This window comes from Gobius niger (genome assembly GCF_951799975.1).
Source record: "Gobius niger genome assembly, chromosome: 18".
Taxonomy (NCBI): domain Eukaryota; kingdom Metazoa; phylum Chordata; class Actinopteri; order Gobiiformes; family Gobiidae; genus Gobius; species Gobius niger.
This window is the reverse complement of record NC_136869.1, coordinates 17,240,591-17,260,171: the sequence shown is the minus strand read 5'-3', so window position 1 is coordinate 17,260,171 and position 19,581 is coordinate 17,240,591. Positions and strand designations below refer to the sequence as shown.

General features: G+C 41.2%; 2 protein-coding genes across 2 annotated transcripts; one reads left to right on the top strand and one right to left on the bottom strand.

Moving 5' to 3' along the window:
* Positions 1–1,273: 1,273 nt before the first annotated feature.
* plcd1a (phospholipase C, delta 1a) lies at positions 1,274–8,357 on the top strand. Its single transcript, XM_079576393.1, has 15 exons — positions 1,274–1,455; positions 2,282–2,440; positions 4,526–4,754; positions 4,897–5,026; positions 5,113–5,341; positions 5,412–5,613; positions 5,702–5,846; positions 5,916–6,068; positions 6,748–6,897; positions 6,969–7,125; positions 7,239–7,355; positions 7,430–7,608; positions 7,690–7,825; positions 7,898–8,047; positions 8,124–8,357. Exons 1-15 carry the CDS (start codon positions 1,356–1,358, stop codon positions 8,219–8,221), a joined length of 2,334 nt encoding a protein of 777 aa, XP_079432519.1. The 5' UTR covers positions 1,274–1,355; the 3' UTR covers positions 8,222–8,357.
* A 717-nt stretch (positions 8,358–9,074) lies between these two features.
* vill (villin-like) lies at positions 9,075–14,893 on the bottom strand. Its single transcript, XM_079576209.1, has 19 exons — positions 14,684–14,893; positions 14,521–14,595; positions 14,222–14,421; positions 13,825–13,933; positions 13,446–13,556; positions 13,122–13,327; positions 12,951–13,029; positions 12,778–12,876; positions 12,551–12,704; positions 12,379–12,479; positions 12,179–12,316; positions 11,946–12,104; positions 11,688–11,867; positions 10,903–11,048; positions 10,601–10,745; positions 10,348–10,536; positions 10,168–10,236; positions 9,503–9,766; positions 9,075–9,412 (listed from the first exon to the last, which is right to left on the bottom strand). Exons 1-19 carry the CDS (start codon positions 14,846–14,848, stop codon positions 9,299–9,301), a joined length of 2,703 nt encoding a protein of 900 aa, XP_079432335.1. The 5' UTR covers positions 14,849–14,893; the 3' UTR covers positions 9,075–9,298.
* Between the last annotated feature and the right edge of the window lie 4,688 nt (positions 14,894–19,581).

The following is a 19,581-nucleotide window of genomic DNA, read 5'->3' as shown; positions in this document are numbered from 1 at the left end:
GTTTATAATTTATGATTTACATATTTCACCAATATTGACCCAATGTCCTCTACAATGGACATATCATAAAAGATGAATTAAAAACAAACAAATACATTTAAAAAACGAAGTTGTAAAATGTATTTTAACTCTTTTACTCAAATTAAGTTAAATAAATCAATGATTTTTTTTGTTCAGGTCTCATGAGGATATTCATCAAATGTCAGATATTTAGAGAAGCAAAACATACAATACAATAATAATTTAAGTCTGACTGGAAATTCAGACATTATTTTTTTTTAGTTGATCTTGTTTGAAGCAAAGAATATTGTGGTTCGTTTTGTGCAGGAAAAACTGAAAAACGCAAACTGGAGGATCTTTCCTGACACATAAGTGGGACTAAACTAAACAGACCTGATCCTTGTTTAACGCTAAAGTAAAAAGTAATCAAATTACTTTTGAAATAAAGTAATCAAAGAAAACATTTAGAGGGAGTAATCAGTAATAGTCAGTAATTACTTTTATGGAATGATCCAACCAACATTGGCGACAGCCCAGCTGTGCAACCAACGCTTAAAGGCACAATGCGTAACATTTTAGACTATACTGTTGCCATCAGTACAAAACATGCTCCTAATGACTAGCTCGACACAGAACATGCTATTAGCCTAACGCAGTGAGTAATCAAAGAATGGAATCTTTAGACGAGCTGCAGACGTACCCACTCCCGGGAAAGCTACAGTCATGTTTTAGGAGAGCTGAGCCGCTCACAACGAAAGAACATGTTCATCAATGATGAAAATATCTATCATAAAATTAATGCTTCAATTTCAATTCTATTTATTCAGTAAAATTCTACACGGTGTAGCTGTAAAAGCAAACACAAAATGCAGATTTGCAGAAAAGAAAAAAAAAAGAAAATATGATCCCTTGAATGAATAGCCAAACATTTGGTTATTCTGCAAACTTAATGTGTAAAGATATACATTAAGTATTTATTATACACAAGCATCAGTAGTAAAACGTATACTATCAACTTTATGAAACAGACAAGTCTTTAATTTTGAAGGAGGTGTCAAGACTTGAAAAGACCATCGGGACTTGCTCTCAAAGACTTGAGTCTTGTAACGTGTGAAATGTAAAACGAGCCTTAAAAGTACACAGGTACATGAGCTCAGATATGTCTGTGACTGAGCGCGTGGCTGTGGAGGTGAAATACAGGTGTCCTCCAGAGTGTGCGCTGCGCACAGCCGCTACGTTGCACAGTGTGAGTACAGTATTAAGGACCGCCCCATGAGAGGGCTGTGCGTTATCCGCTATCTTTCACCGCTCTTCTCTGTTAAATCTGGCTGGATGTCTTTACTTTGGCTAAAAAAATGTCTTGTTTACGCAAATGTCCGAGAAGGAGTGAATCTGAAGAAATGGCTTTTCAGGAACATTTGAGAAAAGTAGCGCAGGAGAATGGGAAACGCCTCGGTAAGTCCTCGGGGGTTCGAGGTAACAAGGGACGAGCTCTGGCGAGTTTGTCAACACGGACACGCAGGCACAGGCACGAGCAGCTTTTTTTTAAGGGCACCATTTCAAGAAAAAGAATAACTTCAGAGAATTCACTTTCTGATACTTACAGCATGTCTAGTGATTTACAAACTTTCCTGAAACACTTGAATTGAGGGGGAGTGTCTGCATTTCTTTCATGTCTGTGTCTGAAACTTTATACCTTTCTTGCCCCCCCAAAAAGAACTATGAAAGGCCATCCTATTGTCGCTACCCAGAGTGTAGTTTATTGCAAGCTGTCCTGGGTATGTTCATACATGGTTCTTACCTATTTCTGCGTCTGCAGCATGTCAGAAGGTAGTAGAAAAGAACATGTGATTCTGACTCACATCCACCATGAGGAACATATTTGTGCATATGTCCTCTTTTTGGAAGAGTCTCTGTTGCTGGACTCCATACAATACAGTAATAAAGCCTATTGCAACAACTTTACACAACAGTAACATATGTATGTGTTAAGAGACAAACATGCTGTGAGCAGCTGCAGAGGCGGCACTCAGACACAAACCGCAGTGCTGGATTTGGGAAGAAATATCTCTGAAATGTTGTGGTCCTGCCCACAATCCCAAACAAAGTCTCCAAGAAGAACAGTCTAGTTTCATTAAACAGTTCAATTCATACACAAAATATTCACATTGTGCATTTGATCACATATGCTTGAGAATCTCTTACATCGTGTCTAATATAACTGGCATGTTTCGCAACGCTGGAAAATACTCTGATCATAAACTCATCTCTGTATCTGCAGGTTTGGACGGTGATCCTGACCTACAATTTCTTCTCTCTGGGGGGCATCTTGTGAAGATTCGCTCCAGCTCATGGCAAAAGACACGGTTTTACAAACTCAACGAAGACTGCAAGACAATATTGCACGAGTCCCAGAGATTTTTCAGGCGAAACCCAACTTGTAAGTACTCCCAGCAGACAAAAATATATAGTAGTTGTAATGACACATTTATTCTCTGTGCATAGACTTCTCTCTTCAGTTGAGGTATGTTTTTAAAGTTAGTGACTGTCAAGCAAATCTTTTTCTATGCAACCGGATCACCATTGGATCAATTAATTAGATTTTTTGATTTTTCATTTTTTGATAAACCTGTGAAGGATCAAAGATATTTACAAAAAAAGGGGGGAAATGATCATTTTAGAGCAGGTACATTAGGTTCGGCATAATAACTTTAAAAGCTACAAACGTCTTTATTACGCAATGATAACCTTTGATCTCACCGGTTCAGATCCATTAAACTCAGTGCATAAACGCTACTTCATATAAACGTATGTGAGAGCTGTGTGGGATCATGGTGCACAGCTAGACTCTGAAATGACAGATAGGAAAAATGTGGAAACAAAATAGAGTGAACGGGACAGAACAGTCCCTGTTTACGGAAATGGGATTTGTTTTTTTATTGCTTTTCTATGAGGTTTTGTGGGTTAGGAGTGGATAATAGCTTTCACATAATGGAAAGGCATGTGCTGGGAAATATTTAGCTTAGCCTTATAAAAACATTAATATCTTATTTTCCAAACGCTTAGAAAATCGTGCAACAAATGGCTGGTCAGAAAAGCTCTCATAGTGTTTGCAAACAGATCCAAAATAACTTTCCGCGCTTGTTATCCAAAGTGTCCTGGTTAACAGTCAAAACAGTTGGTTGTACACAGATTTGCATGGAACATCTCGCATGGTGAAATATGTGGAGTGGTTTTATTTTTAAATGCTTTAAAAAAACAGGCAATGTTCTTTACTCTAGTGCTGTCCTATAATGTTAGCTACAGAACAAATTGTCAGATTCTTAGAAGAAAATACAACTTGACCTTTCTACCAAACGGCATGACAGAACATGAATATGGCGTTCTTTGGAATGAGTCTAATTTACAGCTCTCACCAAACCTTCAGGGCCCCGTCCCCCCGTGCAAATTACACAGCTCCCTTAGTCCTTTTTTTTTCAGCTGCCTGGGGCAATGGTATACTGTCTTTGCTCAGTCACCTGAAAACAAACACTTTTTTTTCTTTTTACATCTTACTTTCAACTTGCCTGTTCTGGATAACCTGTTTGTATGTGCAAAAGGCTGAAAAGCTGTAGCCAAAGCTCAGCGTATGGCCTGGCAGCTAATCCCAGGGCCTTTATTGTTGGACACAGGCTGCTGTTGCCATTTAGAAAGACTATGTCATGCATGGCTGTGCATTGCTTTTTGGACATTATGCAGAAAAGACCCATCTAATGTATGGTTCACACTTGGTATGAGCCAAGCTAATTGTGTTGGCTAGAAACTAGACATGTAATGAAATAAGTGAGCAGTAAGTAACATGTAAATCAATAGAAAATGTTGTATAGATGATGGCAATCTATCTGATATGTAGAAATATGAGGTCACTGTTCAAGTTTTTGTTTATGCTTAGTTTGTTGGTAAGGTGGCAGGTGCCATGTAAACAATTGTATGTGGCATGTTGCATACAGTATACACATAAACTCAAATTTCCACTTTGCATTTCTCATAACATCACACACAGTCAGAAAGAATGGAAGAAATATTTTTTATAGTCATTTAAGTATATGTATCTGCTTGTGGCTATTTTGAAGATTAACTGCCGTCATGTCATGTCTAGAGACGACAATAATGCTTAAACCATGGCTTTGTGTCTCGTGGGTAAAGTCTAAAGATAGAAGCATCCCACATAAACAAGAGCCTTCCTGTTGATAAGAAGTCAAAAATGTTTTTCTTTGCTGCATTGCTACAAATAAATGCAACTGTCTTCTCCTCAGTATCTTAAGGTCACAGAAATGTGTAACTTTTGATCAGCACTCAAAAGATTGTGAGTTTCATTTATGGACTAAGCCTGTAGGGTAGGATTCCCCCATCAACCTAAAGTATACAGGCTCCCTCCAGATGGAAAGTCCTTACCAAACCTAGCTCTAGATCTTCCCAGACTCTGCACTGTATTCACCCACAGCTTCTTTCAAGCACACATGTTCATAATAACCTTCCCTTGCAGTCTCCCTGGATGACATTGACTCACTGAGACGGGGCCGGCAGTCCGAAGGGTTAAACAAACACACTGACCCCAGCGAAGCGGACAAATGCTTCTCCATCATCTTCAAGGGCAAAAAGAAAAACCTGGATTTGATGGCAGCCAATTCAGAGGAGGCCAAGAAGTGGGTGAACGGCCTGGAGAAAGTCATGGGCAATCTGCACAACCTCAGCCGGCAACAAAAGAGCGAACAGTATCCTTTACAAAGAACGGTCAGTGTCAAATAGCATGCATGTATCGATGCACGGTTGACTCGTGGTGAATAGGAGCGAGAGTGAATGGTTGTTTGAAAGGTGCATTGGTCCGGCAATAAAAATCCTTAATGCCAACTCCAGCTGGCTTATTAATTGCATGGGTAAGGCAGACAAGAACAAGGACAACAAGATGACGCTGAAAGAGCTAAAGCATTTTCTCAGACAAATCAACGTTGAGGTGGACGACAGTTATGCAGCCGATATTTTTAAGGTGCGTAAAAATCAAGCAGAACATTACGGGCACTTCTGAATGTCTGAGACTGTTTTCTAATGCATCATCTGTATGTTTACCTTAAGCAATGTGATACGTCCAATTCGGGCACACTGGAAGACACAGAGATCAAGCACTTTTATGACTTACTAACACACCGTGAGGAAGTCGATGTGATTTATGGGAAGTACGCCCGGACAGAGGGACAGATGAGCGGCAAAGACCTGCTCAATTTTCTCCTAAATGAGCAGAGGGAACAGACGAACATGCCGCACGCGCTGAAACTCATTGAGAAATATGAGGTGGATGAGACAGGCAAGCATCTTCCATCCGAACATTCAGCTGTATTTTGCAATGTGTGTAACGTGTCTGCTTTGTCCAACAGCGAAGGCGAGGAAACACATGACCAAAGATGGATTTATGATGTACCTGCACCAGGAGGAGGGCTCCATTCTCAACCACGAGCATAAAAGAGTTTATCAGGACATGAGCCGTCCCCTTAACCAGTACTACATCTCCTCCTCCCACAACACGTACCTGATGGAGGACCAGCTCAAAGGGCCCAGCAGCACCGAAGCTTATATAAAGTATGAGACACAGTATTATAAGTAAATAAGGGAGATAATGAAGTTTGCTAGTAATTGTATTTAAGGGGTCTGTTTTGTTTTGTGGCAGGGCCCTAATGAAAAGTTGCCGCTGTGTGGAGCTGGACTGTTGGGACGGGCCGAACGGAGAGCCTGTCATATACCACGGCTACACACTCACGTCCAAAGTACTTTTCAGAGACGTCATAAAAGCCATCAAAGAGTACGCTTTCAAAGTAAGAGTGGACTTTATTGTCTGTGGGCGCTATCACCGAGCTCTCCCTCATGTGAAGGTTCTGTTTCAGACCTCAGAGTACCCGGTGATCCTGTCCCTGGAGAACCACTGCACTGTGGAGCAGCAGCGGCTCATGGCCCATCACATGGTCTCCATACTGGGGGACGCGCTGCTCACAAGGCCGCTGGGCAACAGAATGCCCGACAACTTCCCCTCGCCCCAGGTAAACATGTCTTCAGTGTGCCACATTGTGATTTGTATTCAAATAAAGGGCAGATACAGCAGGCTAAGAGTGATTCCAAACCTTAAATAAAGTAGGAATGAACTCCCTCCACCCAGAGAAAGGCCACACCTGTAATATAAATTCCACATGCTGAATCTATTTGCTTGGACTTTCCTGTTTATTTTCCCTGAATAAAACCTTTGTCTGATAATACAATGGGTTGAATAATACCTCCCAATAAAAAAAAAAAACCCTTGTAAACACTTAGGACATTAACGTGTGTGTTAAAGTTTAGTAAACAACCTTTTCATGATTGACTTTGTCATGAGGAGGTGAACTTTAATCTCACTACACTCATTGATAAGAATGTTACGACTTAATGTGAACTCACAGAACCAGTTCATGTTGAAAAAAATACCCATGTGCCATGTGGCATTGCAGCCATGAAGCAAGTATCTAATGAGTAATGGAATGATCTGGGCTCCATGCACTGCCCACAGGGTGGATATGTTTGGCTTTGTCTCTTTGAGAAGAAATTATGACTTGCACAAGACTGTACTGAGTGAGAGGGAGTGACTGTCGCCTGACACACTGTACTGGCAACAGCAGTGCCTTGCTGTGACTCAGAAATCACTGTTATTGAATCTTTTGGGTGAATAGTTGAGTTGTGTGTGTGCAGGAGCTGAAGGGCAAGTTCCTAATCAAAGGGAAGCGTTTAAACAAACTGGACACAGCCTTCAGCAGTAACAACACAGTGGACGAGGACACAGTGTCTGAGGAGGATGAGGCTGCGGAGGCAAAGGACAATGAACAGAAGTCCAAGAAGAAGGTCTGTCCTTGACAACATGATTACAATGACTTAAAACACTCAGTATTTTTACAGTTATTGTCTTGTTTCAGAAATCAAAAATGAAATTGGCCAAAGAGCTATCAGACATTGTCATTTACTGCAAAAGTGTTCATTTTTATGGTTTTGATCACGCCAAAGACAACCAGGCCTTTTATGAGATGTCCTCGTTCAAAGAGAGCAAAGCATTCGGTCTAGCCCAGAACTCAGGTAATGCAGGATGACACAAAGTATGTATAATATTTGTTACACATGATTCTGCTTTTAATAATAACTATACAATACACTTATTTCAACGTGAATCAAATGAACATGTTTTACAGGGAATTCTTATACACATCACAACCTGGACAAGTTAAGCAGGATTTATCCGGCTGGGTCCAGAACGGACTCATCCAACTACAACCCTGTGCCCATGTGGAACGTGGGCTGCCAGATTGGTGTGTTCCCCTGACTTTACTTAAGTGAGCTCAGATATCATTCATGTTTAGTAACTTTCTTCTTTGCATTGTAGTGGCATTAAATTTCCAGACCCCTTCTAAAGAAATGCAACTAAACCAAGGAAGGTTTCTGCCTAATGGTTTTTGTGGCTACGTGTTGAAACCGGAATTTCTGAGGGAACCGTCATCACAGTTTGATCCCAACTTGCTCACGAAGGGGCCTTGGCTGAAGAAGAAGACATTTCACGTCATGGTGCGCTTTATTTATGATGTATTTGAAACAGTTAGGATTTTGTTCATTAGATTTGTCCTTAACTGATGGGTTTCTCCGCAGGTGATTTCAGCACAGCAGCTGCCAAAAGTGAACAAGGAGAAGCACAACTCTATTGTTGATCCACTGGTGCGGGTAGAAATCCACGGTGTCCCGGCTGACAATGCGACTAAAGAGACGCACCACATTGAAAATAATGGTTCGTATTCCACCACGCTGCGTACCCAGACAAATGGCAACAACACGATAGTAACTATAACGAACTCTACAGGATTCAACCCAGTGTGGAACGAGCGCTTCCAATTTGACGTCCACGTCCCGGAGTTGGCCCTGGTGCGGTTTGTGGTGGAAGACCATGACTCAACGTCCCAAAACGATCTTGTGGGGCAGTACTGTCTACCCTTGACCAGCGTACAGAGTGGTAAGACAGAGTATTTGTTTATCCCTGTGTATCTGACATCAGCTGACAAAGCGAAACCTCCCTTCTTCTTTTTCAGGATACCGTCATGTCCCATTACTCACAAAGAGGGGTGATGTCATCTGCTCGGCTGGACTCTTTGTTCATGTCATGCTTATTGACGCTCAAAAGGCTTAGGTACTGCAGTCTGTTTACACCAGCGCTGACCTGCACGAGATTTTTAAAGATACGGATATAACCGGGTACTAAATGATCCTGCGCACTTCATTCAACAGTTTATTCTCATGACGCGTTAAAATGAAAATTGGAAGTTTTAATTAGTATTGTTGAATGAAATCTTGACTGTGGTACGAGCCTTCTGTGATTTACCGTTATCCTTGGATCCTTAAGAAGCTGACTGATTGACAGGAGTCTTAATGCAAAACGATGTGTATATAATTTTATACAGTATTATATTTGTCATGTTCGCTGCTGAAATGGCTACTGGAGAAGCATTTTTGTGATGTCAGTGTTTTTTCTAGTGCTGAATACAATATACAATTATAGATTGCGATACATAATCTGCAGGGCTTGACCAACGATCCATGTGCGTAGATTTCTGCTTTTTGCCACTCCTTCACTTGGGAGTTTTAATATATATACAAACATTTGAAGCATTCCGAAATTTACATTGTTCTTCTTGACTGCACAGACTAGAAATTGCAGAAAGTACATCTATTCTATAGATTGTAATTTATATTACAGATTTCAGGCAACATTTTTTCCAACTATATTGTGGGTAGTAAAACAGTCAGCGTCAAACCCTGCATGTCTTACAGTTATTGTATTGAAATCGTAAACAATGTTCACTACTTCACTAGCTTTACAATAAAAAAACAAAGGACTCACAATCTGGCTTTTTATTTATTTTGTAATAATTTATTATTAAATACCATGCAGAAAACAATCATTGTATAATAAAAGTTTAAACAATTCAAATAAAACATGATTATGAAAATATAATGCAGTCCGTATGTGCTGAGTACTTGATTTCACACAGTATTTAAAAATAGATTAGAGCAGTATTTGGAGTAGAATAGTCGTTGCACAGGTTTGGCATTTGGTAATTTACTTGTTTGTGGCTACAATTAATCCCTGTGTTCCTTAAAGAAGTTATAAATACTGGGTCACTTTTTTTTTGGTATTGCAGTAGAACCATTATGACATCTTTACAATGAAAATGCAATGTGATCTTTCTGTGTGATGCAGCGCTTTTCAGAAAAGTCCTGCCTTCTTCTTCAGATCAGTCTGCCTCCATTTTGGCAGCCGACGGAAATCTGCGCGAGTTGATCCAAGTATGTTCTCAAAATCCACATCGGAGAGATAGTCCTGCAGTAAGACATCAGAAGATGAAAATGCTGCCCTCTGCTGCCTAACCAGTGTAATTGCACTTCTATAAGCGGCGTCCCCCGAGCTTACCTCTCTCTGGCTGGGGTCCACTCCCTGCGGCAGCTCTTCAGTAGTCTTGTTGATCAGAAGCTGGGGGTCCAGGGAAGCCTCTCGGCCGCTACTGGACGAGGAGGATGAGGAGGAGGAGCTGCTGGAGGACCTATGGGAGGGAGGGCTAGTGCGGAAAGACTTGTTCCCACCTGGGACTTTGTAGACTGGAGAGGTTACGGGGCCACCTGGAGCCCTGTACCCGCCATCAGTGACGACCTTGTTCAGTTTAGTGTTGCTCAATTCCTACAAGCGTTAGGAAATGAGGCGTGAGAAATAGTTAACAGTTGTGGACGCACACTGCAAAAAGTTATATCTCCGTTTATCAAAGTTACTTTTTACCCAGAATATTACATTTTCATGATCATAAATAGATTAATACTATTGAGTGAGCAGCATAGAAGGTGGTTGGATATGCCTTTAAGATATCAAATCTTACCATGTTCATCTATTGCTAAATAAATCGAGACAAGTCGAAACTCCTCAAATCAATAATAAAAGTAGATAATTAACGCAATCTCAATAAATGTAGATATCACTTTTCGCAGTGAGCCTTTATGAATAAGTTAGTCCTGTTAGTTTCGAAGTGCTTCATCAGAATAGGCAGCATTTAACTGTGTGTTAGTTCATATTAAGCAAGCACTTACTAAAGCAATCTGGGACACAGACGCCTCATCGCTGAACTTATGTTTCATCTGCTCATAGGTGTTCCCACCCTGTTGAGTGGATTGGGTTAGATATAGTGTTTCGTTAGTAAGCATTAGTAAGCAAGTGAGAAGTTAGTGATTTGCTTAGACAAAATCAATCGTCGTGTCCGGTGCACTCACGCTCCACATGAGAGGATCCCATGCGTTGAACCAGCCCGTGAAGGTCAGAGGTTCACGTCCTTGTTTGACGCAGCTGATGGGTGTGTCCGGGTCGCGACTTGCCGGGTGGGTCCTCAGGTACTCGAGAGCGCTGTTCCAAGACTCTTTTTTCTCGTGCTCATTGGCTAAGTCCCCAATCCAAAGGAAGATCTAAAGAAGACAATAATAAGTATTTCTTTTTGACCTTTTGAGTGTCATTTTGAGCCAGCGTCACCTCCTCCCAAGTGTCGAGCAACATGACGTCCTCTTCGTCCAGGTCGCACTGGGCAAAGTCGTCAACCTCTGTCATCCGGAAGCGCCCCGTCTGATTGGAGCATTCAAAAAGTCTGGGACTGTGAGGGGGCTCCTCCATGTGCAGACTGCAAAAAGTATTACATCAAATTACCCATAAAACTGCTGCTTTTGCATTTTCACCAAACTGCAATCTCAATTTCACTGCAATTAATCCAGCAGCCCAGCTATTTTCATTTAACCTGTCTTGAGTGAATTATGCCTGAGCTGTTAATCAATACCCACCTCCTGTCATCGGCATACGGCGTCTTTCCACCAAGAGCGACCCAGAATTCGGCTGGCTCCTGCCCCTCCGTGGCTACCCGCTTGTCCTGTCTTGAAAGCACATCTGCCACTGCCTTGGCCATCTCCCGCTCATCTCCATTGCAGCCCTGGAATATCGCACAGGAATGACAGAACCATTCAAGGTAAGGCTTTAGATTTACAGCCCGCGAGTTCCATGTGTAGGTGCAGGGAACAAGAATGAGTAATTACACATGCAAGTACAGGCAATAAAACATTAAAGTGCAAGGTTCAATGAAGTGTATAGATGTACCAGCTTTATAAAGTTTCATAAATTGAGGGAAATTAACCCATAGCTAACACACAAATACACCGTACCTATTGTGCAACTACATGTGAGCGCGGACTGTGATCATAACTAATACACCTGGACTGTAATCTAAAGTGTGACGCTATGAACACCTTTGTTACACTTTGAGCACCTTTATTGAATCTTGCCCTTTAATGTGTAATTACCTGTAGTTACTTGTGTGATTACTTCTTTGTTACCTGTACCTGCACATGGAAGCTGTGGGCTGTAATCTAAAATCGACCAGATTCAAATATGACAGAAATGGTGAAAATTGAGCCAATCCAGCCTCACCAGGAGTCACAAACCAGTGTTCTCCAATAGCGAAGGGCAAGAGTATAAAACCAATTTATATGCAAATTGCTTTATTATGCTAGAAAGCCGATGATTTGATGCGGTTACCCAAGAAGAGAAAAGCTACAAGCAGTTTGGACCGTACCTTTCCGTACCACAAGTAGCACGCACGGTCAGTCTTTAACAGGAAAACATCATTGGAGTTCAAAGATGCTGCTCTTGCTTTGACTTCAGTCGCCTTGGTGTTATACTCGCTAGTGCCTTTGACCTGAAAGAGCCTAGGCCCAGTCTCAGGATTTGTCACTCCTGAACGCCCGGTGCCGCCCTGAGAGGACAATGGTTGTTTGAGTAGAAATTCCAATTATATTACGTGACATACATAGGCATTATAGTAATCATTTACCTCAAAAATGATGAGTTTGCCTTTGAAAATAGCCATGAAATGCCTCGGCTCCTTACCCATGGCCACTCTGACCTGCACTGGGGCCCCGTTGTATTTATTATCGATGTTGACTGCTTGATAAGCACTTGCTGTGACCTCATCTCTGGTTGCATGGCGACCCTAACCGATGGAAATTGTGTTTATAAATGGCAGTTTGAAATATCTGTGGATTTATGGATGAGGCAGCTTTGTACCTGCCACATGTAGAGGATGTACTGCGGCTGGTTTGACCTCATGTACTTGTAAAGCACTAAGTAGCAGTCTCCTCCGTAGAACTGTCCGTATGTGCTCGGATCAACCTCAGCAAGCTCTAAGTTCTCAATTCTCCAGATCTGGGACAAAAACAGAAATGAGCTAAAATATCAAAGGAAACACAGCTGCATAATTGCCTTACCGTCACATCCCCAGCGGCATCATCCACCATGCGCTGCTTTGCCGCCAAGTCTGGACGTGCATGAAGCTCCATGGTGTTAAACTTCACCTGTTCCACTTTGGCTGAAGAGGCAAATGATTTAATATTCCAGATTTTGTTTTTTCTACACATAATAAGAGTTCAAAAACATTACCGATTTTCCCAACAGTGTGAGTGGTGCCCAGACCCTGGGTTTGCCCTTTGTCTTTCCAGGATTTAAAGAGGTGCTTGAACATGGCCGTTTCCCCTCCCTCACTCATCACCTCCAGACTGGTGCTGGCTGGGTAATTTTTGGTTTTAATATAACCCTGATGAATAAAATAAATTTTATAAATGCAACATAAATGTAATGCAATGAGACTCTAACGTAAAAACTGTTACCATTGCCCTGTTCAGTGACTCTCGTCGCTCAACAGGTGAGGCCTGTTTGCCTTTCCACAGCATCACACTGGAGCCATTCTGGTCTGCGATGTAGCAGTCCTGTAAATAGGAAAAGGTATTATGGGAAAGGTAAGCAATGTGCAGAAAAGGAGAAAAATTTAGGGGCTACTTACACTAGAGAGAAGCAAGTTTTGGGTCAGGGGCTGAGTGGCCACCTCTCGGATGACCAGGTTCCCACTTTCTTCGAAAGCACTAAGACGTAGTACAAAGCAGTTATAGATGTACAAAAACAAAAGATTAAAAACTAAAAACTAAAAACTAAATAAAAACCATGCTGTTCTTACTGGTAGAGTCGAACAAAGCTCTTCTGTGCCTGGCCTTTTCTGTCATCAGGTATGGCGTCCTTTAGAACCCCCTTTCTTTGTCCCAGCACAGAGGTCATGAACTCCATCAGTTCAGGAGAGCCCGCCTCGTCTCCCCCCTCCACCACACAGATTTGAGCACGGCCTCCCCGCTCCCTATCTCTGATGTCCTGGGCCAACAAGACGGCCTGCACGAAAGCAATAGCAATCAGTATAATTAGCCAGCTTTAGGATGCGATTTAAACCTTTTGCTGGCAAAATATGAGTTAAATGCATGCACACTAGTGGATATAAATCATGACATGCCTTCAGCTTCTCTCTTCTGTTGCTTTTAGCCCCATTCCACTGAATTATGGCTTTCCCCACGTCCAGCAGGAATATGTCTCCAGTGTTAAAGCTGTTCCATGACACCTCCACCTGGACACAAAGTTAAACACGCTGTCACAAAATCATTACATTTATGACAGAAACAAATGCTATATTTGGAAACTAATAATAGCGTAATATCAGTGTCACACTGTTGGAAATTGACAACACCCTTGACAGCTTTGGTAACAAGTAAACCATGATTTGTTTAGGAGGGAGTGCCAATACCCCGTGTCGAGTGCCTGTGTGAAGCTTATGATCACGTCAGTGGGAGGTTATGAGGGGACGTGTTAATCCGATGTAAAGGCTTGTGTCTTACCTCAGCTGCAGTGACATGCTTCTTCCCTTTGACGTGCAGCAATCGCAGGACATCGTACGAGTTTGTTTCAACATGGTTAAAGCCAGAAGCCACGCCGCCCTTTTTGTATCTGCAGAGAGAGAAGGGGGGGGGGAGCGAGAAAGTGGTGTGTGTGAGCAAAGTTCAAGTGTAATAAATGAACAGGGCACTGCGTGCGGAAGGATGGACATAATGTGATCTCGGAGCAACTCAGGATAAATGTTGACCTCTGGATGTTGGTTTATAAACAAAAGTGTAATTTCTTTGATACATAAATTTGTACTTGAGGGTCTAAGCAACACAGTAGTAGTAGAAAACCAAACAACTTGCATTGGTCATTAAAGTCGTATTAACAATTCTGTCGATTATCTTTACTCACATGAGTCCATTTTTGAAGTAGCTCTTGAAGCGGGCCGACTCGTAGCGCTGGGTCTCCCTGTGCTGGACAGGACTGCCCCCCAGGTGCTCGTCTAGCTGGGTCACGTAGATGGCTGCCGCGCCCTGTTCATCCTGAGAGGAGGACTTCCCTATCCAGTAATGGATGTCCGCGCTCTGCCCCGAACCCTTACCTTTGGTTATCTGGAGGGACAAGTAAACATGTCAGGCATGCGCAGATCTGATACCTTCATTAGGCCTCTCTGTGCGGCCTCTGGGGAAATCAGTGGCAAAAGCACTCACAGATAAAACAATGTAACAGTCTCCCTCGAAGAAGTTACCGTACGCCTGGGCTGGAACAGGCACCATCTCCATGTTCTGCATGACAAGCAGCACATTTACATAAAACACAGGTTAGTAACAGTAAATCACAGACTGCTGCTTATGTTCTTTGGGACGGACTCACGTTGATGGTCCATATCTGCAGGCCGGGTTTCTGGCTGACATTTCGGAAGGTGTCCTTATTACCGTCACTCATTGTTCGGATTAACTGAAAACAAATGACAACTAAAGCTAAATTGTAATTTGAATTGATCACTGCTACTGCAAAGCTCACAGAAATGAATTGCATAAATAGATTTTGTGTAAACTCTCAGTCATACAGGAGTTGTCCATCGTAGATAAAGGTTCTTAAGCATCATCTGTAGTTTGAATCTATATAGTACAAATGGTGTTTGATAGTGTTAAAAGCTGTGGTCTTTAAATAATATTTGACGATCACAACAGACAAGTAATAAACAGCAATAATGTTATTTGGGAAGCTATTGTGACCATTTTCTCTATTTCCTTTTCACTCCTGAGGTCGCTCCACCAAATTATCCTTTTCATTGGCTATCAATATATATATATATAGTATACAATTTCTGTCAACTATCTCTAATCTTTTTCTTGGTCTGGGACCAGCACAAGTGGTCCAAGTGATGCTAAAATCAAGATGTTTATCTGTTTTCCCACTGCGTAAAGTGCAAATGTTACTGAACAGTCTTATACAGCCGCTCATTACATTCTCCTCAAAGCTCCTTCAGCACAAAGTGAGGCTGCATCCTGCCCCTGGTTGGCCATGTTTACAAGTTCCCGTATCCATTCAGGGGAAACAGATGGCTCTAAAAAGACAGTGAGCCCTTTCGAAGCGCCTGGATGTGTGACAGCGCGACATCTTTAATCCCCAAATGGGAGTCAGCTTGGTGCCATAGCAACATACAAGTTCAGCAATCAGCCGCCTCTCATCTCTGCATCCCAGTGTATGGGGAACGACCGCAGTGATAGTCAAATACGCACAGTCTCACCCACCGCACGCAGAACAGAGGCCTAAAGTGCAACTCTGTGTGGAGGCTGCGGGGAGATAACCACAGTCAAATATACAAATGATCCGCCAACTCCTGATTGTGCCATGGATATGAGCACTGTGATATAATTCAATAAAACAATAAAGGCTGTCATAAATAATAAACTATGGATAGGTTTAACTGATAGTGAGGGCATGTGAGGTCAGCGACACGGCACGCCTTTAATATTAACCAAGATCAAGACTTTGGCATTTACTGAATCAAAACGGTGACACACAAAGTCAATGTCGCAATGTGACCATAGTAAAGTATAAAGCAGTGAAAGTCTTTGTTTAATGTTTTTATACGGTGTTTTTACAAGAAGAAATCAGTCCTGAATTTGAAGGACGAAATAAATAGAATAGTACATGCGGATATAATTGTGCATTTTACAGTTGTCTTTGTCATTATGAGAACTACTGACTTTTGGCATCCATTCAAGGGTAGCCACACCCAATAACCTTGTCCAATATTTGACTTATTGATAATCATTCATTTAGAAAATAAAGTCATATTTAGGCATACCACTGTGACACACAAACTACCATTGCAAATATTAGTTAAAAAAAACAACGAATTTCATCCTGATTTACTGAATATTTTGATCAAAAGTCAAATAACTGTTGGACGTGGACATGATGCAGGCCGTTTGGATGACCGAAGTGGGACATACATGGGACAATTGCACTGGCTGGTTCTTTTAACAAAACTGGGAGAGGGAAAAAACAAAGAAAAGTCAATGTTTGCAATCTGATCCTCTCCAATCTCCATAATAAAAGCAGAGCAAATAACTGGAGAATAGATGGGACACAAGAGGCAGGACTGCGACAGGAAAAACTAGTCCCGCATCATTTACCACTTTGTCCACTCAATTAGTGAGGACAATGGGAGTCATATCAAATAGTGCGATATCACACGCAATAAAATGAAAGCCAATCATTATAGGTTAATCATTCACTTATGCATTTATAGCTTTGACACCATATGGATTTATATAGACACCAACATCTAAAGGGATTTATTTCTTACCTTCTTTTTCTCTTATTTTTTATGATTATCTTTTATACTTAAAAAAAAACGTAGGCTATTAAAATCGTGCCTTCTTACCTTATGTTGCTCTCCTTTTTTCAGAGAAGGCCGGTTTTCCTGCAAATAATGGAGCTGGAGTGAGTGTGATGCAGCCGCGTACAACAGGCCAGGTACAGAACACCTTTCTCCTCTTCCTAGTCAAGGCAGAGGGGGCGGGGCCTGTTTGTCTCCACACCCACGCGCAAACACACCTGCAATTTCCGGTCCTCATGTTTACAGTTCCCTCAACCTCAAACATACCACTCAACTAGAGCGGCCTGTTGGCTTTACTGGAAATGATGCTTATGGAAAACCTGTTGAACATCACTGATAGAATCCACAATGTTATTTCTCAAATAAAGTAGAAATACAGTGGGCTGGTATTGTGCGGTTAAAGCGTTATTTTGGGAAGCCTTTAAGAGAATGAAGTTTGTGTTGCCAAGTTTTTATGGTCCTTATGTGTAATGACACTGCGATTGCTACTTTATAGGCTTTCATATTGTGCATAGCCATAGCGACCTCCTCTCAAAGTCCACTTCAGAGAAATATTTACTCAAGCAAGAGTAATGTTGCCTTCAAATACTTTTACTCGAGCAGAAGTAAAAAGTAGTGGACCAAATTATCGCTCAAGCACAAGTAGAAAAGTACTGGGAAAGATTTTTACTTGATTACTGTGAGTACTGTGAGTCATGTTTCAGTCGTGACATAAATTATAGAAAACAGGAAATAACATGAACATTTTTATGTTTTCAAAGAAAAAACATATATTTTTTGTATGAATAATTAAGTAAAGAAAATATAAAATACATCTATTTTACGCATCAAAATGGAGATTTTGAAAAGCTACTTTTTTACTCAAGTAAGAGTGCAGATACTTCATTATAATATTACTCAGGTAGAAGCAAAAATTACTGTGTGGATAAACTACTTAGTTACTACCTAGTTACTTCAAAAAGTTATGTAACTGAGCACTACCCACCCCTGGTCCACTTTCATAGCACCTGATCATTACCACTATCACGACTACTCTTCCACTACCACTACTTCTAATTGTACTACTGCTGCTGATATGACATAGGTAAAACGGTAAAAGTTTTAATTTATCTAGTATCTAGCACTTTACATCAGGAGCCACTCTTACACGCATTTATATAATTTCCACTGGAGGTGATGGGATAAGTGTCTTGCCCAAGGACACCACACATTGGTGGGAGCTTGAATCTACAACAGACTGAATCTGGAGGGAGCTTTGATTGAATGACTGCAAACCAATTCCTAGGGCAAGGTGCATGCCACTAAACAATTTGAGTAAAACTATTCCCACACTGTTTCTGGACAACTGTCCTGTTGTTTACAGCTGACCGAGCACTGGGAATATCACATGAGCCAAACAATTGACCCCAATTATCCTTTCACAAAAGTTAGCAGCACAAGCGGCTGGGGATTGGATGTGAGGACCAGCTGGAGTACCATTGGAAACACATCAGAGGCTTTCCCGGCTAAATCCTATTCATACAGTGTGACGAGGGCAGAAATGCTTGACATTTTCAGGCTTTACAGAAAATGTCCCCCGCTGGCAGCTTCTGTTTACTATTATGCTTTATTGTGCATAAACAAGCTAGTGAGAGAGAGAGAAAAACACAGTAAACCAAACAATGTTATTGATAAAGTAGTAATTAAATTACCTCTAAGAGAACAATAATCATTCTCATAATAATGTGACTAGCTGTTACTTCTATAATATCAACTCTATCACCATGTACCTCTATATTTAAAATATTGAAAACACTGACTGATGATACTGTAGTAGTATTAATTAATAAAGTAGCAGTAGTCAACTTCTATTTCTTCTTCAGAAGTGAATGATCACAGTCTTCCAGAGTCAGCCAAGCGCATGCTCATGTTACATAATGGTCTTCACTTAACGTCTGCAGTTTCTTACCTTGAGCCAGGGTCTTGCATTTTCATTCCTGGATGCCATTGTAGTATGTTGTCAGTTTTCTCAATTTCATAAACACATGACGTTTTCCTCTCTGAGCTGCATGTCAGTTCACTGGGAGTGAAAAGGCAGGAATTCTTCAGGTTGGACCAATAAGCTGCATATAATGCCTAATCCACTGGTGAGACGTCAGCAGAAGCTAAAAGTTCACAAGACTCTGAGCTGAGCGGTTGCATATTAACCACTTTATGACCACAATATTAATTCACTTTTATCTTGACCTAGAATCGATTAGACTATAATCTTTAACCTTACTTTGACACTTGGTATTACAATACCCCCCCTGCATTGCACACTGTTACAAAAGCTTTTCAGTTACATGTGTTAAACTCAGGGATACAAAATGCCTCAGTGGTAGAAACAAAAACATTGGAGGTCTAATCCCTTGACCAATAAAGATCTTTCTCTGAGCTAAGTAGTTGAGGTCATCCTAAATAATCCCCTTCCCAGGTGGTTTCTCTAGTTTATCCACAATGCATTTTAGATTTGGCGTTCCATAAGATTACTTTAACTATTTTCTGTTGAAGACGAGGATGCAATGAAAAAATGCTGCTATCTCTATCGTTTGTGACAAAAAAACTAGTGAGATGCCCTTTCTGTTTAAACCTCTTAACCTACACTTGAACCCAGCACTTTTTTTCTAGTTCGGCTTTACCCTAATCAAAAGCTTCTTGGGAAAAAGAGGCATAATAGCGACGAGAACGAGAGGAAAACAAGGATGAAAAGGCAACAAAAATGTGACAAAAAGTGACAAAAAAAGCCACAAGTGTCAAAAATGTATCAAAAATGTGACAACCCCCCTCCCCCCCAAAAAAGCCACACACAAAAACGCCACAAAGTGTCAAAAAGTGACCAAAAAAGCCTAAAAAATGAGACAAAAACACAATAAAAAAGCCACAAAAAATTCAGCAT

Coding starts and splice junctions, on each gene's coding strand:
- plcd1a (XM_079576393.1), top strand. CDS start 1,356: ATGTCTTGTTTACGCAAATGTCCGAGAAGGAGTGAATCTGAAGAAATG. Junction 4,755..4,896: donor CGGCAACAAAAGAGCGAACA/GTATCCTTTACA, acceptor TGCCAACTCCAG/CTGGCTTATTAATTGCATGG. Junction 5,847..5,915: donor TCAAAGAGTACGCTTTCAAA/GTAAGAGTGGAC, acceptor GTTCTGTTTCAG/ACCTCAGAGTACCCGGTGAT.
- vill (XM_079576209.1), bottom strand. CDS start 14,848: ATGCAATTCATTTCTGTGAGCTTTGCAGTAGCAGTGATCAATTCAAAT. Junction 12,105..12,178: donor ACATCCTCTACATGTGGCAG/GTACAAAGCTGC, acceptor TCCATCGGTTAG/GGTCGCCATGCAACCAGAGA. Junction 10,746..10,902: donor CCGTATGCCGATGACAGGAG/GTGGGTATTGAT, acceptor TACTTTTTGCAG/TCTGCACATGGAGGAGCCCC.